Raw genomic sequence first — 22,457 nt, 5'->3', positions numbered from 1 at the left:
AAATTCAAATTATTTTCCTGTATTTACTGGATTAGAGAGAATGTCTTTAGCTATTTAAAACACGGCCTAACTACTTTGGAAGTAGAATATAAAATGTTGGAAACCCCAGTTTTGTGCAACTTCTGTCTAATTTTCTCCTATGTTTTTACCACATAATACATACGTCATTTATCAATGTCAATCATCTATTTAAAGAATAGAATACATCATCTGTGAAATAACAAACAGTTGTTTGGCAACGGTTTTTCATAACACAAATTTGGTTTTCTACAATAAGTTATAAAAATTTGTTTTGAGTAATGGTTTTAAGTTGTTTACCTAGGACAGTTTTTTAAAGTAGCCGTTTCAATTCAGTTTTTAGAATTTAAAGTTTCACATAACATCATTGTTTACTTTCATAACTCATAACAACATGGACCAATGAGGTTCAAGGATTGAGAGAGAAGAGTTTCAAGGATTGAGAGAGAAGAAGTAAAATTGTAATGATTCGAACTTCAACTAACCAGCTGTTCTGTGGTGGATCCAAACTTTTTGGGGCTCTGGGACTTTGGTGGGGCCCTACTAACCGGGGGTCTGGGGGGTCTGAGGGTCCACATTACACAGTTTCTGATGGGCTGTATACTAATGCTGTCACATCAGCCCAAACCCAAACAATCCAGACATTTAACACCCTGGTACTTGTTACACTCCGCCTTGTATTAACACAGTGGCCTCTGTTGGGAGGCACTACAATGGATAACTTGCCCACCACAGAGTAATATAATGGCTTAAGTATAGTGAATTAGTGATACACACCAACATTACTGGAACTCAGCTGATACAACATCTACACTTTTAGGTTAAGTGCAATCAGTTTGGGGTTTAGTTAATTTGCAATTAGATTTCATGCAAAATCCTTCGACATTCTACCAACAGGAGTTGTAGTTAATTTGTGATTAGATTTCATGCAACATCCATCAATATTCTATAACATTTTCATGAGTTTGTCTATTGTTAATAGATATAGTTATAAGATTTAGTGATTACTAAGTGGACTTATTCCTCATTGAATACATCCTACTATTGTCAGATTTAAAATTCCACCTCCACCAAATTATTAGAAAGAATAATTACCTAACATTTTTAATCATTTGCTTCTTGTAGTTTCAGAAGCGGCATTGAAACGTACGTTCTTCTTGTTCACCGGCTAGGAATTGAAATGTGTTTTATTACATAAGTAATATACCTATTTATTTATACGATTAACCGTCTAAAAGATTTCAAATCAATTGAATTCCATTTTCAAAAATAAACATTACTTTTAGACGATTTCAAACACACAGCCATGATTTGAGTTGTTAACAAAGAGTTGGGAAAATTAATCATACCAACGAATATGTGATGGGTTAAATGATTACTGAAGATAAAACAGGATTTTATAGTTATTGGATTAACAAGAGTTTAGTTTATAGCAGATCTGTCGTTCTACTGCATGAAATTAAACCCGCTTTAGTCTATGGATATATACGACAGGGAGGGTGATTAGAGACTTACTATGGTAATTGTTGAAAATTTAGGAAACAGGGAAACTTTTGCGGCTTGCATTCATTCATCTAATACAATTAACCACAAAAAACCTCTTTCCAAATATTTGGTTTTTTTTTATGCCACATGAAAATTGGAAAATGTTATTAGGTACAAATGTTGAAATCCTGGACAAAATCTGCAACACTTAGAAAGATTTTCAAAATTAATGTTTTGTTTGAAACTTTATGTTACTTTTATTTTTGCCATTTCCCCGTGTATTTTGTGCTTGGACTTTTAACAATTTTTTAAGGAAGTCTATTTGATACAAAAATGAATTAAAATGAATGAAAATCTCAAAAAATCAAAAATGAATGAATGTGTCTACCATATACACAACCCACAGCTTGGCTCTAGTCTGGAAAACATTTTAGCCAATTCTGTACAAACACCACGTACTGTACACACACACACTAGTAGTGATAGGATCTCTTACCTTGGTCTTGGATTCCATCAACTCTCTGACTTTGCTCTTCTCCTGCTCCAGCAGAGCTACCAGTCTTGATACTTCATTGGACAGCTCATTCTTCACCCTCTCTAGATCATGCACCTCTACCAATACTTCTGCCTTGTCCTTCACTGTAACCATATGACTTACAATGTGTTACTCACGAAGTGTGCTATTGTCAAAGCTGGATTTTCTCTCCTACTTTCCAGCTATTTAGCAAATGCCAGTGGCATGTTTGAAAGGTTCATTAACACAAATGTTTTATTTGTGTGACATGAAAGGTGTTACAGTTTAGCTTGGTAAAAACGTCCGTAGGATTATACAGGGTGAATCAGACCACCTGTGCACATACTTTAACGGGACATACAGCCGCTTGTGTAACTCACTGGGACGTATTGATCAGGTATACAAATGTTTACCCACGTCTAGAATAGCTAGGGATCTGAATTTTGTGGAGGTCTGTCTTGGTCCCAAACCACCCAGAAAATCCTAAAAAGTTACATTTTCAAATTACATGCCCCCCCCCCCAAAATTCCCTTAAATCCCACTTATTTTAGAAAAACATGTTTTTTTTTTTAAACGGCTATAGCTCAAAAACGGCAAGAGCTATTAAACATTTGAAAGAATTTTCATGGTCAGGAATTGATCTTTCTACAAGACACTCTTAGGTGTTTTTGAAAATCACACTCCTTCACCTTAAAAAAAAAAAAAACGCCCTACTTTTTTTAGATCAACACTCCCTGATGGTGGTTTGATTCAACTACTCCCCTTTGCAAAACTAAAACTGGGTCTATAAGGTTGAAATGGGAATAATGGTGTTTGTAGTACTTTCTATCATAGTCAAAGTGATGTGCTAAAATCAATATATTAAAATCTCACAATCTAGAAAACAAAAAATATTGTTCCCTATAATACAAATCTTTTTTTAACATGATTTCAAGTGGTGTTGGAATTTAAGTTTTTTTTTATATATTATCTTCTATGAAACACCAACAATCAACATCATCAGACAAACATCGCTATTGTCCCTGGTAGGCCTAGCCTACAGGTTATGGCAAAATTCTACTTCAATTTTTTAAATTGAACAACAAAACGGGGAGTTATTTAGTTGAGTATGCTTATATAGTGAATGCTACTTACTCTCTCCTTGCAGTAGAAGTTGACATAGCTTTTTATTTCTATTTTTAACATTCATCAGCTCATCATGTAAACTGCTATTCTCGTTTTTCAGTCTTTCTATTTCCTCTTGACACTTTTCCAATCGGTCTTTGAACTGATTAGCGGAAATTATTTCATCAATTAGAGGCTGCAACAATTTCAGAAAATAATTAAGAAAGTATAAAAAGCAGACATCCATCAACGTTTTGTGTTTCATTCCCATATCACAAAAACAAAATTATATAAAAAAAAAAAAGTTGAAAAAAATTCTTAATTACTCAGTCACACTTTCAAAATGGCAAATATTACAAACTTATCATTTATTAACTTAGCGTTTATTATTAAGTTAATGGAATCAGATCAGTTAAAAAATAGGCTGCACTAGTAACCTTCCTCAATAACTTGTATCTCTTCAAAAGATACTTAGACTACATTTTACTAACCTGTCTAGCCTTTCTTTCTTCTTCAGCTTTTTCTGTTTGCAAGGCTTTTTTTGCCTCTGACTTTATTCTATTGAAAAATTCTGGATCAGGATTTTGATTTCCGTTTACAAGATGATCACCGGCTGGTCCAGCCTCCTCAACCTGCAAAGTGTAAGCAAAAAATCATCTCCAAAAAGTCTACAGAATCTCATTATACGACTGCTTTACAAACAAACTGAAAAGGCAAAAGTGAATTATGTAGTTCCTTAAATCTTCTGTAAAAACTGTTACACACCCACCATTATTATAAAGTAGAAACCAATCTTAACTGTTTTGGTACCACTTAGTTTCATAACACTATTTTTAGTTTAGTTCAGTAAACATTTTATATGCATGGTAAAGTTAATTACTACATTATTGAATCTTACAATAAGTACAGTAGAACTTATCAATGGGAACAGCCCTGGACAAATAACGATTTAGAAGGATAAACCAACCAACTGTTAAAACTTCCCCAGTTAAAACCAATTAACATTATAGAATTTGAGTTCCTTAAAAAAGCTTAAATTTCATTTTAGGTTATTTATTGATAAATTACACATTTTACTCGTATTAACACAACTAGCTACTGAATCTAAAACAAGCATAGCCCTACTCCATATACACAGACAGGAACCAGTCAATGTTGTAGATATAGACTAAATCAATTTTAGATAATTTGTAGGAACACACTAAAAAACTAACTTGTTAAAATACAATTAATAAATAAGAATGCCTATTTGAAAGAATACAGTAGGCCTACCTGATTTTCAACACCGAGTTGATTAAACTGGCTCAAACTCATGGGTTGGGCTTTATTTGATTTTTTATTTTTCTTTGAGCCCGTCGCCTTCTTCTCTTCCTCGGCAGCTTTCTTCATCTGGTCATAATGTTCCTTGTTTTCTTCATAATCCAGTTTTGACTGAAGAATTGCTTGTTGTAACTCGTTTTCGTAGTGGCAATCAACAAACTAAAAATAATAGTTAAAAGCAAATTATGTACATTTTCAAATTGACTGCAAGTATTTTTTAGGCATTTGTACTTGAAAACTAAATGTAAAAAACTAGTCACTGATGAATCTAAATTGTTAACCTTGCCTTTGTGAATTCACTTTTATTTCAGTCAATGACTAGTAAAATATCAAAAATTCAAATACAATGTGTAACAACAATCTGACACATACTTTCTCCAATCAGCTTGTCGACAACCCTTTTAATGAGCAAGCGGTGAGTAACTATAATATTACATACATTCTGGTATGTTTTTTTCGTGATAGAATTATCAATGTTATTCTTGGTTTGTCAGTTACTCTTCCCTAAATTAAAATTATACACAATTACTAAAAAAATAGTATATTTCGGGTTTTTATCAATACCCATCTTCAGCTTCTGTTTAACAAAATAACATATTAGGTAAATAAACGATGTTATCTTACATAGATTAAGGAATTATCCTTAATAACTCCTGGCAAATGCCCTATCTTTTAATCAGATAATTTATAACAAGAAATTCTGATTTTGATAGTTTGGGGTATTTACCTGCGCATCTTTTTCCTTCCATTGTTGCCATTGATCCTCTGGTTTTTTTTTCTTGTTCTCGCTCTTTGGCTTTGCTTTATTGGCTGTACTTCCCTGTAAACAATAAACATGATAATCTAACTAGATAATGGAGGAAGGAATCCATTATTAATAGACAGGGTGTCTGTCTACTACAATTGGGTCAAACAATTCAAGGAGTTTTATAGGAGAAGTCAAGACAAATTCCTGAATATTAAGTACTACTACGGAAATTTATTTTATATAAATTTTGCGATCTCGGCAACACTAGTAATCGTCTCTCTTAACCAGAGGCAAAACCCATGAGCCCATCATGCAGTCTTGGTGGCACCTGTAGTAATCGTCTTTCCCGAACATAGCAACACCTGTGAGTGTCAACAGTACAGAAAATTTAAGGTCGGTATGGTTCGGTACGATACAATATTTTGAATAACTTCTTGATTAGCATCGTACGTGTTATTAAATTACCTGAAAAATACAGAAAATATATATGTCTAATAACACTTGCAATAATATATTTACACTTATACTGTTGACTTACAAGACGGTAAATACATGTAAAAGTTGGTAAGTGGTGATCGATTTTGATTGGACACTCCAATCATCATCAGACCCAATAGGCGTATTGGGTCTGATGATGATTGGAGTGTCCATTTTGACTAGGCCTAATTTCCTTAACTTCATTGTCAAAAAGTTTAGAAAAATTAACTGACCTGAGAATCCTGGTTTTTCTTTCCAGTTTGTTTCTTTTTTGCCTGTTCCGGCTTTTTAATGCCTGTGTTGTTTTGGGTCTTAAATTGTTCGTTTTTCTTGATCATTTTTGCTGTGATCCGTCTAGAAGTATCGCCATCATCATCTATAGGCAAAATAGCAAATCTTGAAGCTGCTGGTGTGACCATTGTTGAGGTGTTGACTGGACCTGTAATGAACCAACTAAGATATAGTTAGTATAAAATACCCCCAACGCAGCAAACCTGCAGATGAAGAGAATTTCGATTTACCTGGCTGAATTTCTACTAAAATAAGTTATTCCCTTAAAATTGTCAGATTTATTTCCTCTTTAAACATCAATTTTAATGAGTACTCTTAATTTTGATGCTATAGTGAAGGTAATAAGGAGTGATTTTATTAAAACTAGAGTAACCGTTACTCAAAATCAAGCAATTGCTAAGTAGAAGATGTGTCACTATCACTCGAGTGCACAATCTAGATGATACCATGGTGAGAGTGGCGTCTCACTATAATCCAGCTGCTTGTAGGAGCGGTTGTATCCGTAAAGAAAAAGCGGCACATTTACAGGCCTCGTGCACTTTAAAATGCAGGTGGCACAGGTCTCTGCCGTCGACAAAGTCTCTTGCACGACAAAATTTCATCAAAATCCAAATTAGTCATGTTAAAAATAATTTTTATTTGTTGATTTCATATGGAATTAACCATGGTTTAACTTTAAAAAACTTAGAGTAAACTTAGATTTTTAACATTCTATAACATTGCGCGCAACACTGGTCGGAACACTTGTAGGCCTAGCTAACTTACATTATAAAAAGTCTGATCCTTCCCATTCCCACTATCATTGATTTACTCATGTAAGTTAGGCTAAGTAAGTAAGTTATGTTTGCCAAATCCCTTAGAACTTTGTTAAGATCAGATTGTTTGAGGTGCAGCTTGGCCTATCTTGCTATAAGGCTCTTAATTTAAATTTAACTCTGTTTAAATCAAACATAGGCCTAACAATTATTGTACAGTAGGCCTACATAAGTAACTGCATCAAAGTCTACCCACCTAGCTAGGCCTACGATTGCAAGACCAGCCTGGGCCTAAGATCGTGCCACTCATCCTACACTCATCTCCATTCATACTTGGCTTTTTAAAATCGCTGAGGATACGCGTCCGGTAACCGAACGTGGATTAGGCATCTGGCAGTGACGTCACGGGGTTGTGGGGGCCCGGAACACCATTACCACAATGATATTTATTTTATTTATTTATTTTTATTTATTTATTATCATCACATCACATCAATGATTGACAGGTGATTTGTCATCAAACTAAAATCTATTGTAACAAAACAACAATCATAATATTCAATACTTAAAAATAATTATACATTTGTTAGGAAATCTTCCAGTGAAAAAAATTCCTTCTCCAGAAGCCATATCTTAAGTGTTTTTTTATTTTTTTATTTCAATATGCAATAAATTTCTTTTATTGTTGAAGGCAGCTTATTATACATTTTGGGTCCCATATATTTTGGGGATAAATGAAATAATTTTAGTCTATGTTGCATTGGTTTTATTAATTTTTTGTATCTTGTATCATGGTTGTGAGAGGGCTGACTCTCCATAAGTCTCAATAATGATTGCTGTATCATCTGCTTACTGAAATATTGGCATTTTTGATACACTTCCTAGGTCGTTTACAAATAAAATGAATAGACATGGTCCAAGAATTGATCCTTGAGGCACTCCAAATGGAACATCCTCCCAATCTGACATGTAATTATTTTGAAATTTGTTTATTATTATCCTTTGTTTACAGTTTTTCAGATAAGAAGCAAACCATTGTAATGCTACTATATTTTTTATTCCATGTCTACTTAATTTTTCAAGAAGTATTCCATGATCAACATAGTCAAAGGCCTTGGACTAGTCAAGGCCGTTTTATATAATTTACGTTTTACAGCCATCGGTGTTCGTGGTGTAGTGGATAGAGTAAGTACTCGGCTGTTGTACAAGAAGTATCTAGATCAAATCCCATCGGTGACACTAACTTTTTGTCCAAGATTTTGCTTAATGCCATTTTTTCTTAACTAGGTATCCATCTTTAGTTAGAATTTGAGGCAATTATAATTCTATTTGGGTAGACTTCTGTATCTGTTGTCAAAAACAACCGAATGAAAATATTGGTTATTCAATTGTTTCATTCGATATATTGTTTTGTTAGTTAGGTTAACCTTAGGCCTACCTATAACTAACCAAACAATATATAGGTGGATATTTTCATTCGATTGTTTTTGACAACAGATACGGAAGTCTGCCCTTTTATTTTATGAACAGAATTTAACCTTCATTTGATTTATTCATCAACAGCGAGTTTGGTTTGTTAGGTTGGTGTTGTGATCAGAAACCTAAATACCGTAAATCAGGCTAGACCCGGACAGGGGGTCTTGACCCGGACAGACAGCGCTTTTCTACAAACTACATTACCCTATTTGTAAACTAACCTGCATCAATAATGGCCTGGTTCTACGTCACTAGACAGAAAAGAACATAGTCGAATCAACTGCACCAGTTAGAATCACGTATTTAACCTTTTTTGATGTCAACTAACAGGTCTACCAACATTCATTTTTTTCCAAAATGAAATATGCATGTCTAACTTATATGTATAGTTTTCATAATTATTGTCGTGTCGGGTTGTAACTGGTATGAAAATATTTAGAATTTAATACCGCATTATTTGATGCAATTTAATATTATACCCCGTATATATAAATATATATAATGCGCTTTTTACGTTCACTGGTTTAGAGTCGGACACTTCCAGCGTTCTACTCCGTGGCAGCGCTTGTCGCCCGGTGACTGCTCGAACATTGGATTCCCGCCCAAAATTAGGCGCTTTCTTTACTACCTAACCTACCCATTTTGGTTATGTTATGTTACGTCTCAACTCTTAATATTGTATAGTACCTAGTTTATGAAAGTTTATTAGTTTTTTCGCTGTGATTCATCATGAGTGCTTCAAGATTACAATTAATTGAAGAAGCGGTGAAGGAAGTGAAAGAAAAGAGACTGAGCATAAGAGCTGCGGCAGAGAAATATGGTTTGCCGAAATCTACTATAAGCGACCATGTTACTGGCAAACATAAAGGCACTCACGGAAGGCAGCCAGTATTTACTACAAAAGAAGAGCAGGTGATGGCAGCCCACATTAAGAAGGTGGCGGAATGGGGATTTCCGTTTACAAGACTAGAGATTAGATTTCTAGCAAAACTCTACCTAGACAAAGATGGAAGGAATGTAGAAGTAAAAAAAGGACAATTTTCCCGGTGAGGATTGGGTGGATGGCTTCATGAACAGGAACCATGATCTTCGTCTGCGGATGTGCAGATAAATTAGGCTTATTGCACCTAAAGTAGGTGCAAAAAATTCTTAACGGTAAGACCATTTTCTTTAAGACGTTTGCAAACTTCCCTAAGCTTTTGATAATGTAATTCATCATTTAACTTACATCTGTAATCAAAATGTCATCTAGAAAGCAAACTACATTCGGTAAATTTTGCCAATTGATGGGCTGTTTAAGTTTTTAATTACAACAGATTATTATTTTTCAGATGAGTTCAAAAACCTTAATGTTCATAGTTACAACTCAAGGCAAATGTTCTTTATTGTGCCTAGAACAACAAATAAATATTCTAAAAGAACAAGGGAATATTTAGTTCCATTCTTGTTAAACAGTTTACCAGTACAGCTGAGGAATATATGTTACTGTGGAGTTTTAAAGAAGAAGTTAAAGAATTTATATCTAGATCTGAGTTAAAGATAACTGTGTTTCATATTTTATCATTGTTGTTCACTGTTCCAAATGTTTATTATTGTTACTTTTTTAATAGATTATTCACTGTTCACTGTTCCAAATGTTTATTATTGTTACTTTTTTAATAGTTTTAAATCTGTTTACTACTGTTACTTTTTTCATTGTTTATTAATCTATATATATAAAAGGCAAAGCCCTCACTGACTCACTCACTCACTCACTCATCACTAATTCTCCCACTTCCCATTTAACTAGGAGGCTGAAATTTGGTACACTGATTCTTTAGGCATTAAATAGGAAAACTAGCCTAAGTTGTTTTTATCCTGATCGGACTCTTGGGCTCCGCCCCAGTGGCTCTGGAGTTTCCCATGTTAACCGTATGATTTTTCATATTTAAAAGGAATAAATGAATCTTAACAGCTGTTTCAATTAAACAAGTTGGTTCTATTTTATGATGTTCAATAGCATTTTAGTTACAAGGATTACCAGCAGGGTGCAGCACTATTATTTTTTTAATTCATGACAACAGCTAATTTGCAACCAAAAGGTGAGTGAGCGTAGCGAACGAACTTCAACCTGGAGGCGAGTTAGCGTAGCAAACGAGCTAACCTGAAGGCAAGTGAGCGCAGCGAACGAGCTCCAACCTAAAGGTGAGTGAGCGTAGCGAACGAGCTCCAACCTAAAGATGAGTGAGCGTATAGCGAACGAACTTCAACCAGGACGTGTGAGCGCAGCGAGCGAGCTCCAACCTAAAGGTGAGTGAGCGTAGCGAACGAACTTCAACCAGGACGTGATTGAGCCATGCGAACGAGCTCACGTATGAAGTTAAACGGGGCAAAGCCCGCGGGTACAGCTAGTAATTGTTAAAATCGGACTACTTTAAATTCTATGATTGGTTTGGTATATTATTGAATTCTTAAAGAAAAACAAGGGAAACAAAAGACTGATTGAATAACAAAGACTGATTGAATAAAAAAAAAGCACTGTGAAATAACAAAATTAGAATAATTGCTGCAGACAAGCCATATTGGCTTTTGTGGCTTGGAATTGTATGTGTTGTAAATTTGTATTTTTTGGAAATAAAATAAATATAAAATAAATAAATCTTGTAAACATTGTTCAATTCTGTACTGAAATATACTAGTTGCGGAGGAGATTCCAAATATTCTTTGAAATCTTCTTCTTAGCATTCTTTGATAAGTAAACAACCCTTTATGCGTTCTTATGGTGCATAGTTTTTTAGACTCTTCATCTAATTCAAGTTGCATATATGCTTGGCACAGATCTATCTTACTAAATTTTTCACCTTTCTGTAAACTAGTAAACAAATCATCTATTCTAGGGATTGGGTACTTTTCTACCTCTAGACTTGGGTTTAATGTAACCTTAAAATCTCCGCAAATACGGATTCCACTGTCTGGTTTAAGAACTGGAACTATGTTGAAGAATAAAGATTGTTTGCCTTGAATGAGTAGGCTTTATTTAACACAATTCAAGTAATGGAATTCATAAGTAAGAGTTAAATCTAGAGAATGAAATAATGATTACAAACATTCAACATAAACAAATAAAATAACAATGTCCAACAACAGCTGGGAATATTTTCTATCACAAACTATGGGAGTGCCCCAATCAGAACTTTTGACTGGGAGAAGTACGCCTTCTTCTGTTAACTTCTCAAGCTCTTTTTCTACTTTAGTTTTAAGTGAAAAAGGTATAGGCCTAGACCGTGGCTTAAAGTACCGAGGTGTGGCGTTAGCTTTCAATTTTAATTGAACTGGTTCACCTATGTATTGACCTAATTTATCAGTGAAAACCTCGGGAAATTCTTTAAACAATTCTTTGGTTAGTTCAGTGCAATGTTTACTATGTACAGTTTGATCGATACTAGCGTTATTATCAATGCCAAAAATTTTATCTTTGAAAGATATTTCCACACCAAGGCTCTGAAGCCAATTAGGCCTACGTCCTATTAGAGGATGAGCTCCCTTCTTAATTACATACAATTCTAGACGTTTGCTTACTCCTTGATACTGCACATCTACTTCAATTTTCCTTAACGGAACGATTGGTTCATTTGTGTACGAACTCAGAAATAAGTCAGTAGATAACAATTTAGGCTACAATTGTTGAGATTTTCATTGTAAAAGTTTTCACTACATACACTTACGCTTGCGCCTGTGTCAACTTCAAAATGAATTGGTTTTCCCTGAACTGTTAATTCTAATTTAATAGGGCTTACTTTAGCATTTTCTACTTTACTTTCATTCATTTTGAATAAATTTGGAATATCTTCCTCATAGCTTTCAGCTTCAGGGTTATCATCGCTGGCACTCGTTACTGCTTCTACATAATTATGCCTACTGTGAGGCCTATAATCTATTACTAAAATTATGAGAATGTTGTTTTTGTGACTTACTCTTAGATCGGCAAACCTTAGCAATGTGATTCTTCTTTCCACACGCGTTACACGTTACACCTAACAATCGACACTGATTACGTAAATGAAATGCACTTCCACAACACGAACACTGCACTTTGTTGTCGTACGAAGAGCTGCTTTTGGGGTGATTGTGGTGACCTGAAGGTGCGGTGACGGTGACACTTGATGGTGCGCTGCTTCCGCCTGGTACTCTGCGATGGTGTGACGTCATCTTTTGTAGTCGCTCGACGTTGCGGCTCCCGTTGATCGACAAGGCTGCGGCATTCTTCTCAGCGGCTTCTGCTGACGTGATGATTTTGACGGCTTGGTCCAAGGTTAGGCTGGTTTCTGCTAACAATTTTTGTTTGGTCGATTCGTTCCTGATTCCGGAGACTAGACGATCCCTCAGGTAGTCATTTAAAGATGCGCCGAAATCGCAATGTGTAGACATCTTCCTTAACTGCGCGATGTATTCCGCAGCTGATTCTCCCTCGAGCTGAATTCTTGCTGAACTTGTATCTCTCGGTGATGAACGATGGTTTCGGGTAGAGATGATCTTTAATGATGGTCACTATTTCCTTAAGACTCTTCTTCGATGGTACGTCGGGCGTGCACAGATCCCGTAGTTAACTAGGGTCAACCGGGGCTAATATGAACAAAAAAAGTAAACTTTTGACATTAACTCAAAAATGGTAAATGACAGAAGAAAAGAAAAAATAGTAGTGTATACAGCTCTTTTAGCTGAATCTATTTATTTACTAACAAAAACCATAAATGTAACCATTATTAAAAAAAAAAATAAAAACCACTGTTCACATTAGCCCCGCTAAAAGGGGCTAATGTGAACAGCCCATGGGGCTAATGTGAACACTCTTAATAACTCTATTATTTACAACACTAGGCATATGTGGGGGCTGTTGTGAACAAGCCTAGGGTCTAGTCTACCAGTTGCAATAAGTCTCAATATTTTATCTCAAATAGTTTTTGAGATATGAAGGTATCTTTGGAGAGCCGCGGGTCGCCCTACGGTAACCCTTTTTTTTTAAACCATTTATAAATATTATACAAGGCTAATAATAAGATATAAACAAGAAAAAAATTATCTGTCAACATACCTGAGTACCTATTTATCAAAAATTTCTTCCACATACAAATTGTTTAAAGCACTTAAAAAAACGATAATTTAAGACAATGCAAATTGTTCGTTTAGGCAAATGACAGTTTATTGCACTTTTAGGCCTATTAGGTAAATATAAAAATGTGGGCTAGGCCTATTCAACACCTTAACTGTTGTCTTTGTAAAATTAAAACTGTTTTATCACTGTAAGGCCTTCAAAGAAGTTTATTGAGGAACTTACGCCTCAAAAACTTCGACAATTTTGTCGAAGACATACTTATGTCTATCTCTGGTTCCACATACATTAGGGGCTGGAAGTTTCCCCAAAATGTCAGTGGTAGAAACAATAAATATATCATCTTCTTTTTTCAGGAATGATTTTTTTCCTCATCACAGGATTTAAATCCCACCACTTCGATCTCCCCGTCAGCCTGAGCTTGTATATATAGTACAATATATACTGTATATATTGTTGTTCATAATAGCCCCTATTCACTGTTCACATTTAGCCCCCCAACTTTGAAAGCTTATAACTTTGGCTGTTATTAATATATTTTAACTTTGGGAAAAGAAAAATAATCCCCAATTCTTATTTAACAAAATTCAGGCTTAAGATTATTCCTACAACCAATGTAAAAATTGTTATAACAAAAGTTTTCACTTTGCGCGGAAAAGTTTTTTGGGCGGAAAAAAAGTGTTTTAACAAAGTATTTTTTTAAAGTACCTAAAAGTCAAATTTGAAGTTTTCTCATTATGGACACAAAAAATACAATAAATTTCCTTTCTAATTATATTTTTTTCATGATTAAAAATCCCAGATAAATGACTTTTTAAGTCATTGTTCATATTAGCCCCAATATTTTGGTGTGTTCATATTAGCCCCGGTTGACCCTATACGTTTTAACACCAGCAACAGTCAATAAAGTGCCAACCTTCTTTTCCTCCTTAATATTGTTACACTCGACGAACAGTTCAAATCGTTCTATGTATGAAGACCCTGTTTCGGAGTTCTGGTCGTACTCGCCGATGCTGCCAATTATCCCGGCCATGCTGGAGTAACCCGACACTTCACTGTCTTCAAACAACGGTAGTAAGTCTAAGTCCACTTCGTCGTCCGACATTCACAAACGCGTTCGAAATTTACACTACGCGGCACAATCGAACAGTTGCATTGCGCGGTATGTAAATTTGACCGACCTCGTCGCCATTTGTTGTGTTCGTGGGTTGAATTGGACTTAGGAAGTTGGACTGAAATAAATACGATAGTTTTACATGTTTAAAACACGGCTACAAACGGGTGGTTAAGGTTTGAGTTTTGGAGGTAGATTGGGCTGTTGTAGGGACGGACGGACATGGACGGTGGTGTGATGTAGGTGGAGAGGGGATCAGGTGATGTTTGTAGCCAATGAGATTTATTGAAAATCATACGATCACAGTGGCGTGATGTACAGGGAAATCATAGTTGGATATTAATATTCTTAAGATATATTACAGTTGGGTTATGACAGTAACTGCCGGACGGCTAATCCACAACGGACGCGAATCCTCTGCCTTTTTAAATACCTAGGCCTACTTTGTATGGTCGCCATTTCAATAGAAGATGGAGACATTTTCCAAAAATTTCACAATAAATTGGTCCAGAAGTGTTTGACACCTTTTCCCTAGTGATGTGACGAGTCGGGTACTTTCCTGACTCGAGTGACTCGACTCGCCAACTGCCGTGAACTCGAGTTACGAGTCGAGTCAGACTCAACTCGAGACGTTCCGAGTTCGTGTGAGTTCGGCATTCTCCGTACGAGTTCGTTAGTTTTGCGAGTCGGCCGACTCGGTACTGGCCAATAGCGTGTCAGCTTTACGAGTCGACTCGACTCGACTCGAGACATTCCAAGTTCGTGTGAGTTCGGCATTCTCCGTACAAGTTCGTTAGTTTTGCGAGTCGGCCGACTCGGTACCGGCCAATAGCGTGTCAGTTATACGAGTCAACTCAACTCGCGTTCCGCCAATAGCGTTGAATCTATGCGAGTCGACTCGTAAAGCTGTGACGCTATTGGCCGAAAGCGAGTGCGAGTAAACTCGAGTCAACTCGTTACGTCCCGAGTTCGTTAAGGTTCGGCTTTCTCCGTATGAGTTCGGTTTCTTGACTCGGCTTTTGCGAGTCGGATCTCCGTACGAGTTCGTAAAAGAACTCGAGTTGGAATTGAGTTGACTCGACTCGGGTCTTGACTCGAGTCAACTCGACTCGCCAACTCAACTCGTCACATCACTACTTTTCCCCTGTGACAGTTAGGCCTAGGCCTGTGAATGTAAAGCAAAAAAAAATCAAGAAACGATCAAATGATTGGTATACAGCTGAGCTTGGTAAATTTAGGTTGCTTGTCCAGCTGATATTTGATAGGCCCTAAGTATAAAGCTGAAGCGTCAGTAGAGCGAAGAGATAGGTTATATGCATTATACTTGAAGGCAAAGCGTAACTATCAGGCTGAATTAGATGCTGCTAAAAAGCTGCATACTGTACATAAAAATTGAGTGCTCCAATAACAAGTGTTGCAAGGCAGCTTGGTGTGTCATAAACGAATCAAGAAAATCGAGAGCAACCATTAGTAGGCCTACTCAAACAGCCCTGATGAATTTAATTCCTACTTTGTAAGTACTGTAGATGAAATTGTTAATGACATGCAACCTAACAGTTCCGTTGCTGCTCTAGCGGTGCCTGACGCACAACACAATCTTTTGAAATGGAGACCTACAACTTCGGCAGAAATTATTAGAATTAAGTTACTAAGAGCTTCTCAAACTCCTACAGTCCAGACATATATGGTCTTATACCACACATCTTGAAGCATATTATAGAAGCTGTTGCTCAACCCCTCTGTATAAATGGCTGTCTGTCAACAGGTATTTTTCCTGATTGACTAAAAATTTCAAGAACTGTCCTTATCTTCAAGAAAGGAGATGTAAACGCTGCATCGAGCTATAGACCGATATCCACCATTCCCTGTTTGGCAAAAATACTTTCGAAAAAATAATGCAAAACCAAATAAGTTAGTAGGCCTGGACTATTTTGAGACCAACCATCTTTTCTCAAATTCGCAACATGGTTTCCGTAAAGGAAAATCAACCGCTACAGCTCTCATCTCCCTAGTGAAAGAAATACAAAATGCCTTTGAGGACAACCATTCCATGTCCATTGTCCTATGTGGTCTGTCAAAGGCGTTTGACGTTGTCTCCCACAGTATTCTTCTTCAGAAGCTGGCTCGATATGGGTTAGGTGGGATTGTTCTCAAAATACTAGACTCCTATCTTTGTGAGAGGAGCCAGATGGTGGCTATACAGGGGGCTCTCTCTGCTCCAGCTAAGATGGACCATGGTGTCCCGCAGGGATAGATTTAAGGGCCTTCATTGTTCTTGATCCTGATGAATGACCTTGGTAGGGATGATGAAACCCTCCAATACGCCGATGACACATCTCTCTGTGGCAGGGGACAACACCCTAGCTTGAAGCGGCAGCGAAATCAGATGAACTGTTCAATAATGCAAGAAGCTGGTTTGGGCACAATGGCCTTAAGCTAAATGAAGCCAAAACTCAGAAGCTTCTATTAACGCTCAGCAAAACCTCTCCATCTCAAGATGAGCCAGTAAAACTAATAGAGTTTGTCTTGGATCCCAAGTTACAATGGGACTCCCACATCAATGCTGTGTGCCTTAGGCTAAGGCGTGTAATTTTTCTCCTTAAAAAACTCAAACATCAAATCACGCAAAAGTACCTCATGACAATATACTTCTCATTATTCCATAGTCATACAAATTATAGATCTTACTCTGGGGCCACTAATCAGGGTGTATCCGTATACTGAAGCTACAAAAACAAGCAGTAACTTAGAAAGAATTGTAACTGGAAGTAACCTAAGACATTGCAGCCATGTAAACCCATCTTTAAAACTTAACAAATTGACAGTATACAACCAATATAGGTAGCCTAGAAGTTATTTAACTTAGTTGCCTGCCTGCTTCATATACCCTAGCCTAAAATCCAACTTGCATCTGCATGAAAGCAGAGGGGAACAGCATGATCACAACATAAGGGAGCACACAACTGAAAACAACTAGATGTAGGCTAGCAATGACAAGAGATTGTTTCCCGCAGGTGGCTGTTAAGATGTAGATAGGTAGGCCTAGCCCAGTTAAGAAACTGTACCCAAATCTTCTTTAGTCACTACCAATGCAGAATTGGTGTGTTAGGCCTAGGCTAGGCCTACTTCAGTTCTGTCGAAAATTATTCAATTAACTTAGCCTTTTTGAGAAAACGTTTTATACAGGTTGCCGCTAAGAATAAAATGCCACTTTCGATTAAGTTAGTTCACCATCCTTAGACCTAAGTTAATTAGTTCAACTGAAACTACCAGTACCTAAAATGGATACTTAATTTAAGTTAGTCTTATTGACTTAAAACTGTATTATTTGTAATAAATATTAACTCATAGCTTACTTTTACAAAAACTTGTAACTTGGTTGGTGTTCACACTCCACACCACACTCTTCGTCTTCTTTCTTAGCGTTCCGTTAAGCGTTAGCCTTAGCCTAATCCTAATAGACTTGACTTAGTCTTAGTTTTGCTGTTGTGCTGAGTTGAGTTGAGTTTCAGTCCGAGGCTGCCTTTTGAGTTGAATAGTTAGTATAGCGCTTCACTACTACTACTAGGTTACAGCACCATACAACAAAAATAATACAGAGCTATCACGTTGTACCCCGGTATCCCGTTGTGCACCGACTGCTCGTTAAATATAATGTTATTTAAATAGATTATTACATTTTAAATCAATTCAGGCAGATTGAAATTCGCTTAGACGGCATGTTTGTTAGTATTACCATGATACCTACGGTAGTAACTTATTCCCTATATTCGCTCCCGTGTCCCGTGTCGAAAGAGACATATAATGCTCAACATTTGAACCAATGTCCCACAACCGATTTTGTGCATCCCGGCAGGCAAAAGGTCACCGGACGCTCGAATTTCAGCGTCAGCTGTGATGCTCAAAATCGAGTGTCCGTCCGGTGGCTTTTTTAGCATACGACGCTGGCATCCCTAGTCTAATCAAATCACCCCCATTTGATTTGATGCCCCGCTAGCGTCCCGGTCGCCAGCCTCCCGGGCGCCAGCGTCCTATAATCGTAGCCTATCCAAGCTCTCGTGTTCTTAATAAAAATACACAAATACCATTAGCTGCATCCAAACAAAACAGCTGTAACAACACTACTTGCGCATTGCGGAGGTTAACTGCAAGAAAGGACCATGAGGTCTTAAGTTCGCCTCAAAGAAGGATTTTCATTTAATTTCATTGCGACGTTGTCACTTCGAAGGTCGCGTCCTACACACTGGTTATACACATTTTACACTTCCAACAGCCTTATAAGAACTTTGTATAGGTCTATTCAAATTTAAACTTAATTATATACATAGATAGATAATGATTTTTCTCAAACAAACCTTCAACATCCTACTTGTCTACATAATTTTACATGCAAGTTTATCCTCATAAAACAGTCATTCCTCCAAGCCTGTCTCTTCCCTTTTGCGTGAAAAAAAAAACATACATACAAAGATGCAGCATGCAGGCAGCAGGCAGCAAATAGAAAAGAAACCAAGTGTCAAGTGAGGTTATGTTATGTTCAAACTTCAAAACCGCTGCGCTCTCCTCCTCTCGCTCAAACCAAAACCAAAGCTTCACTTTTCACTCATGCTTAGTTACATTACACAAAAAATTATGATTAAATTAGAATAAATATATACAATCCATTAAAATTTCCCAGATTTGTTGTATGTTTCCTTAGGTGTTAGGTTACTAACAAATTTCTGTACATTGTGACTAATCTACTAAATGTAAGTAGTAGCCTATAATAATAACATTGTGGTACTGTACTGTAACCATAGGTAGCCTAGGCTATGGACTTTCTAAGAAATAATTCTTTGATTAAGCTTTAAGCTCATTCTTAATTGTTATTGATCCTAAATCTAGTGTTAGTGAGTTGAACAAAGTTGGGATTCTGTGATCCAGGTTCCATAGGCTAGGTTAGGTTAAGTTAGTGATGTGTGTTTCAATACGTATCGATACAGATATCGATACAAGGACCGCAAAATATCGATATTTTGTATCGATACGTGGGAGTGTATCGATATGCCCGTATCGATACACCTATAGCCAATATCGTATCGAATATCGTATTTATTTGCTTTAGGATTAAAAAAGTTTTCATTTTGACCCCAACCTGCAAATGACCAAAATTTTCGTTGTTGACAATATGTAGGTACTCATTTTCTTCAATCTGAAAATTATTTAAAATTGTTAAATTAGAATTTAGAAAGAAAATCTATGCTATAAAATGTTTTTTAGCCTTTATATGTTATGTGACTTAAAGGTCCCTATTTAACTAGACAATTTGGTTGAGATCTGCCTCCTTGATGATTTGAATTGCTTTTGCATCCTTTTGTTTTTAGCCATTATTTTGGTTACATCCATCCACAGGCATGTCCAGGGAACTGGGGTAGGGGCTACGTCTCCGAGGGTATACCGGTTCCTGGTTATTCTGGGCCGTCCCTTGCCGCACGATGCGCTGGCAAACATTTTTATGGCTATTTCAACCTCAGGTAGCATGGAGAGCTTGCTTGGCAAGCAGTCAGAGGAGAAGGCGTTTAAGAGGGGAGGGTGTGTTTCAAGGTCACCCCCTTTGACGGTAGAAAATATATCGTTGGCACCTTCGCTGGTAAAGGGAGCGACTGTCTCCCCTCCACCGGTGCCAGCATTCAAGTCTGGTGAAGGGCTGTTGGAGGAACACCTTACAACAACGTTGCAGTCGGAGAGGTCAGGGATGGTGCTTCTGCGTCAGAAATACCTTGACGCAGAGAGTAGCATCGAAACCCGGGGAGGAGACCATTAAAGCTATGCTGGACACCTTCCGGACCCAGAAAGCTGTTAACCAAGTGGTCAAAAATGGCATGGCCAAGCTAGAAGACAACCTTGGATTCGTTTTTGCCTGCCGGTTGGTAAGCAAGGCGGCCATGGAGAAGATTGCGGAGAAGGTAGTGTCTATGCCCGATGACAGGGCGCTGCCTTCCAAGAAACGCAGAAGGCCATCCACTACGGAAAGCCCTCCAAAAAAGGAAGAAGCTGTTCAGACAACAAGGGCTAAAGTTAAGGCTTAGGCGACCCAGACAGACCTTTTGTCTGCCGGGTCCAGGTCTTCCCCAGATGTAGCTGCTTTCCCAACAAAGCGTCTGCAACCTCAGCAACCCGTGACCCCTCTTAGGGGAAGCTCCCGTAAGGGATCAGTCGTTGAGACACCATCTGGGGCTGCATGGGAAAAGCATCTTACCCGAAAGGAGAAGAGGCAGCAGAGGCGGGCGGAGGTCACCTCCAAGAAAAATGTGGCGGTGAAGGCGCAAGCAACAAACGTTGCCCAAATTGGGCCCGGTTTGGCCCCCGCTCTTAAAAGGTCGCGGCCAAAAAAGCCCAGGACTCATGCAAACTATAAACGCATGGATGGCAGATCACGGTCTCTCACTCGCGCTGAACAAAACTGAGATCGTGATTCTGACCAAAAAGCGGATTGACACCATTGTGCCGTTGAGGGTGGGGGACCTCGAAGTCCAGTCCGTTCGTGCCGCCAAGTATCTTGGTGTCATGGTGGACTCTAAGCTTAGCTGGCGGGACCAGATATTCCGAACGGCGGACAAGGCCGCTAAGGTGATCTCTTCTCTTAGCCGGTTAATGGCCAATGTCGGAGGTCCTCGTTCCAGTCGCAGAAGGCTGTTGATGTCTACAGTTCAGTCTGTGCTCCTGTATGGTGCGGAGGTGTGGGCAGACGCGCTCAATAAGGAGGTGTATAGGATGCGGCTTGCCAGAGTGCAGCGTCAGGCAGCACTCAGGGTAGCATCCGCCTACCGAACAGTGTCTGAACCTGCCATCTTGGTGGTTGCTGGAGTAATCCCCGTCAAACTTTTGGCGGCGGAGAGGAAAGCGATTTATCAGCGGCGTGGAGAGGACCATGCAAAAATGGAGGAGCGCAACCGCACCTACCAGCTCTGGCAGGAGAGCTGGGAACAGGAGTCACGGGGACGCTGGACCAGGAGACTGATTCAGCAAGTCCAACCATTGGTTGACCGACGGTATGGTGAGGTGGACTATTACCTTACCCAGTTTCTGACAGGTCACGGGTTTTTTCGGTCGTACCTGTTCAGGATGGGCAAAGCCGTGTCACCCGATTGCATCTTCTGCCCAGGCACTCCCGACAACGCGGAGCACACCTTCTTCCGCTGCCAGCTTTGGGAAGGTTCCCGCCTGGAGGCTGAACAACATGTAGGGCAGTTGTTGGTGGACACGGTCATTCCGATGATGACGGAGGGTGAGGACAATTGGACCTGTATGTCACATTTCGTCCAGGATATTCTCCGCACAAAGAAGCTAGAGCTTGACCGAGATGCAGTCTAGGTCATAAAGAAATTGAATGCCAGAAACGGCGCGAGCCCTGAGGGCTTAGGTCACACGTTGACCTGACCTGAAGTAATGTGACAAACAATCCCAGGTCTGTGTCCAACAGAGTAGAGGGGGTTTTTTAGTGAGTATTCTGACAAGCTCAGGAGTCTCACACTACAGGCTGGCTACCTGTGTGCGTAAAAGCATTTTTACCTCCTCTCCCTTTAAAAAAAAAAAAAAAAAAAAAAAAAAAAAAAATCCACAGGTATGTGTAGTGTACCCCTTACTCTTTTTCAAATCCTTAGCTTTCTTCATTAGGTTTGAAACGTATGGCGTTAGAATGGTCTTTAAAATAGATAGCTCTGTCTGGATAATCCGAAGTTATCAATGAAAGCTGTAGTTTTTCTTTCCTGGAAGTGGTTTTTGGTTTTGTTTGAATCTTTACTTGATGTTCACTTTTTAAGACAAATCTATTTACCGATCTTGTACTAAAGGATATTTAATGCATTGTTTGAAGTATTACAAAACTTATAGCCTACTAGCAGAGTACCCGTCCTTCGTACAGGGTTGGCATACCTAAGTATAAAATGCTTATTGCAGTTATACTCAAGCTTTGAGTTTGCAATGAGGGAGGACACAGTTTAATAAAATTTGCTTTTTAAAAATTTACGGTATACTATTATATTACACATCTACCATAGCCATAATGTTCTATCACTTCACCTAAA

General features: G+C 38.0%; 1 protein-coding gene across 1 annotated transcript; it reads right to left on the bottom strand.

The window, feature by feature from the left end:
• Positions 1–1,113: 1,113 nt before the first annotated feature.
• Positions 1,114–17,830, bottom strand: LOC129004207 (G kinase-anchoring protein 1-like). Its single transcript, XM_054432689.1, has 8 exons — positions 17,748–17,830; positions 5,900–6,105; positions 5,169–5,261; positions 4,394–4,600; positions 3,613–3,753; positions 3,152–3,317; positions 2,000–2,142; positions 1,114–1,186 (listed from the first exon to the last, which is right to left on the bottom strand). The coding sequence occupies exons 2-8, from the start codon at positions 6,083–6,085 to the stop codon at positions 1,127–1,129; spliced, it is 996 nt and encodes a 331-aa protein (XP_054288664.1). The 5' UTR covers positions 6,086–6,105; positions 17,748–17,830; the 3' UTR covers positions 1,114–1,126.
• Positions 17,831–22,457: the final 4,627 nt, after the last annotated feature.

This window comes from Macrosteles quadrilineatus, unplaced genomic scaffold (genome assembly GCF_028750875.1).
Source record: "Macrosteles quadrilineatus isolate MER2022 unplaced genomic scaffold, UCM_ALF_1.0 Scaffold_9__3_contigs__length_116548681, whole genome shotgun sequence".
Lineage (NCBI taxonomy): Eukaryota > Metazoa > Arthropoda > Insecta > Hemiptera > Cicadellidae > Macrosteles > Macrosteles quadrilineatus.
This window is presented reverse-complemented; position numbering and strand designations above follow the sequence as displayed.

What these genes read in the sequence shown, in the direction of transcription:
- LOC129004207 (XM_054432689.1), bottom strand. Translation starts at nt 6,085, where the DNA reads ATGGTCACACCAGCAGCTTCAAGATTTGCTATTTTGCCTATAGATGAT. An exon ending in ACTTCTACTGCAAGGAGAGA is followed by an intron (nt 2,143 to 3,151) that starts GTAAGTAGCATT and finishes ATATGGTTACAG; the next exon opens with TGAAGGACAAGGCAGAAGTA. An exon ending in TGATGGAATCCAAGACCAAG is followed by an intron (nt 1,187 to 1,999) that starts GTAAGAGATCCT and finishes TTCAATTCCTAG; the next exon opens with CCGGTGAACAAGAAGAACGT.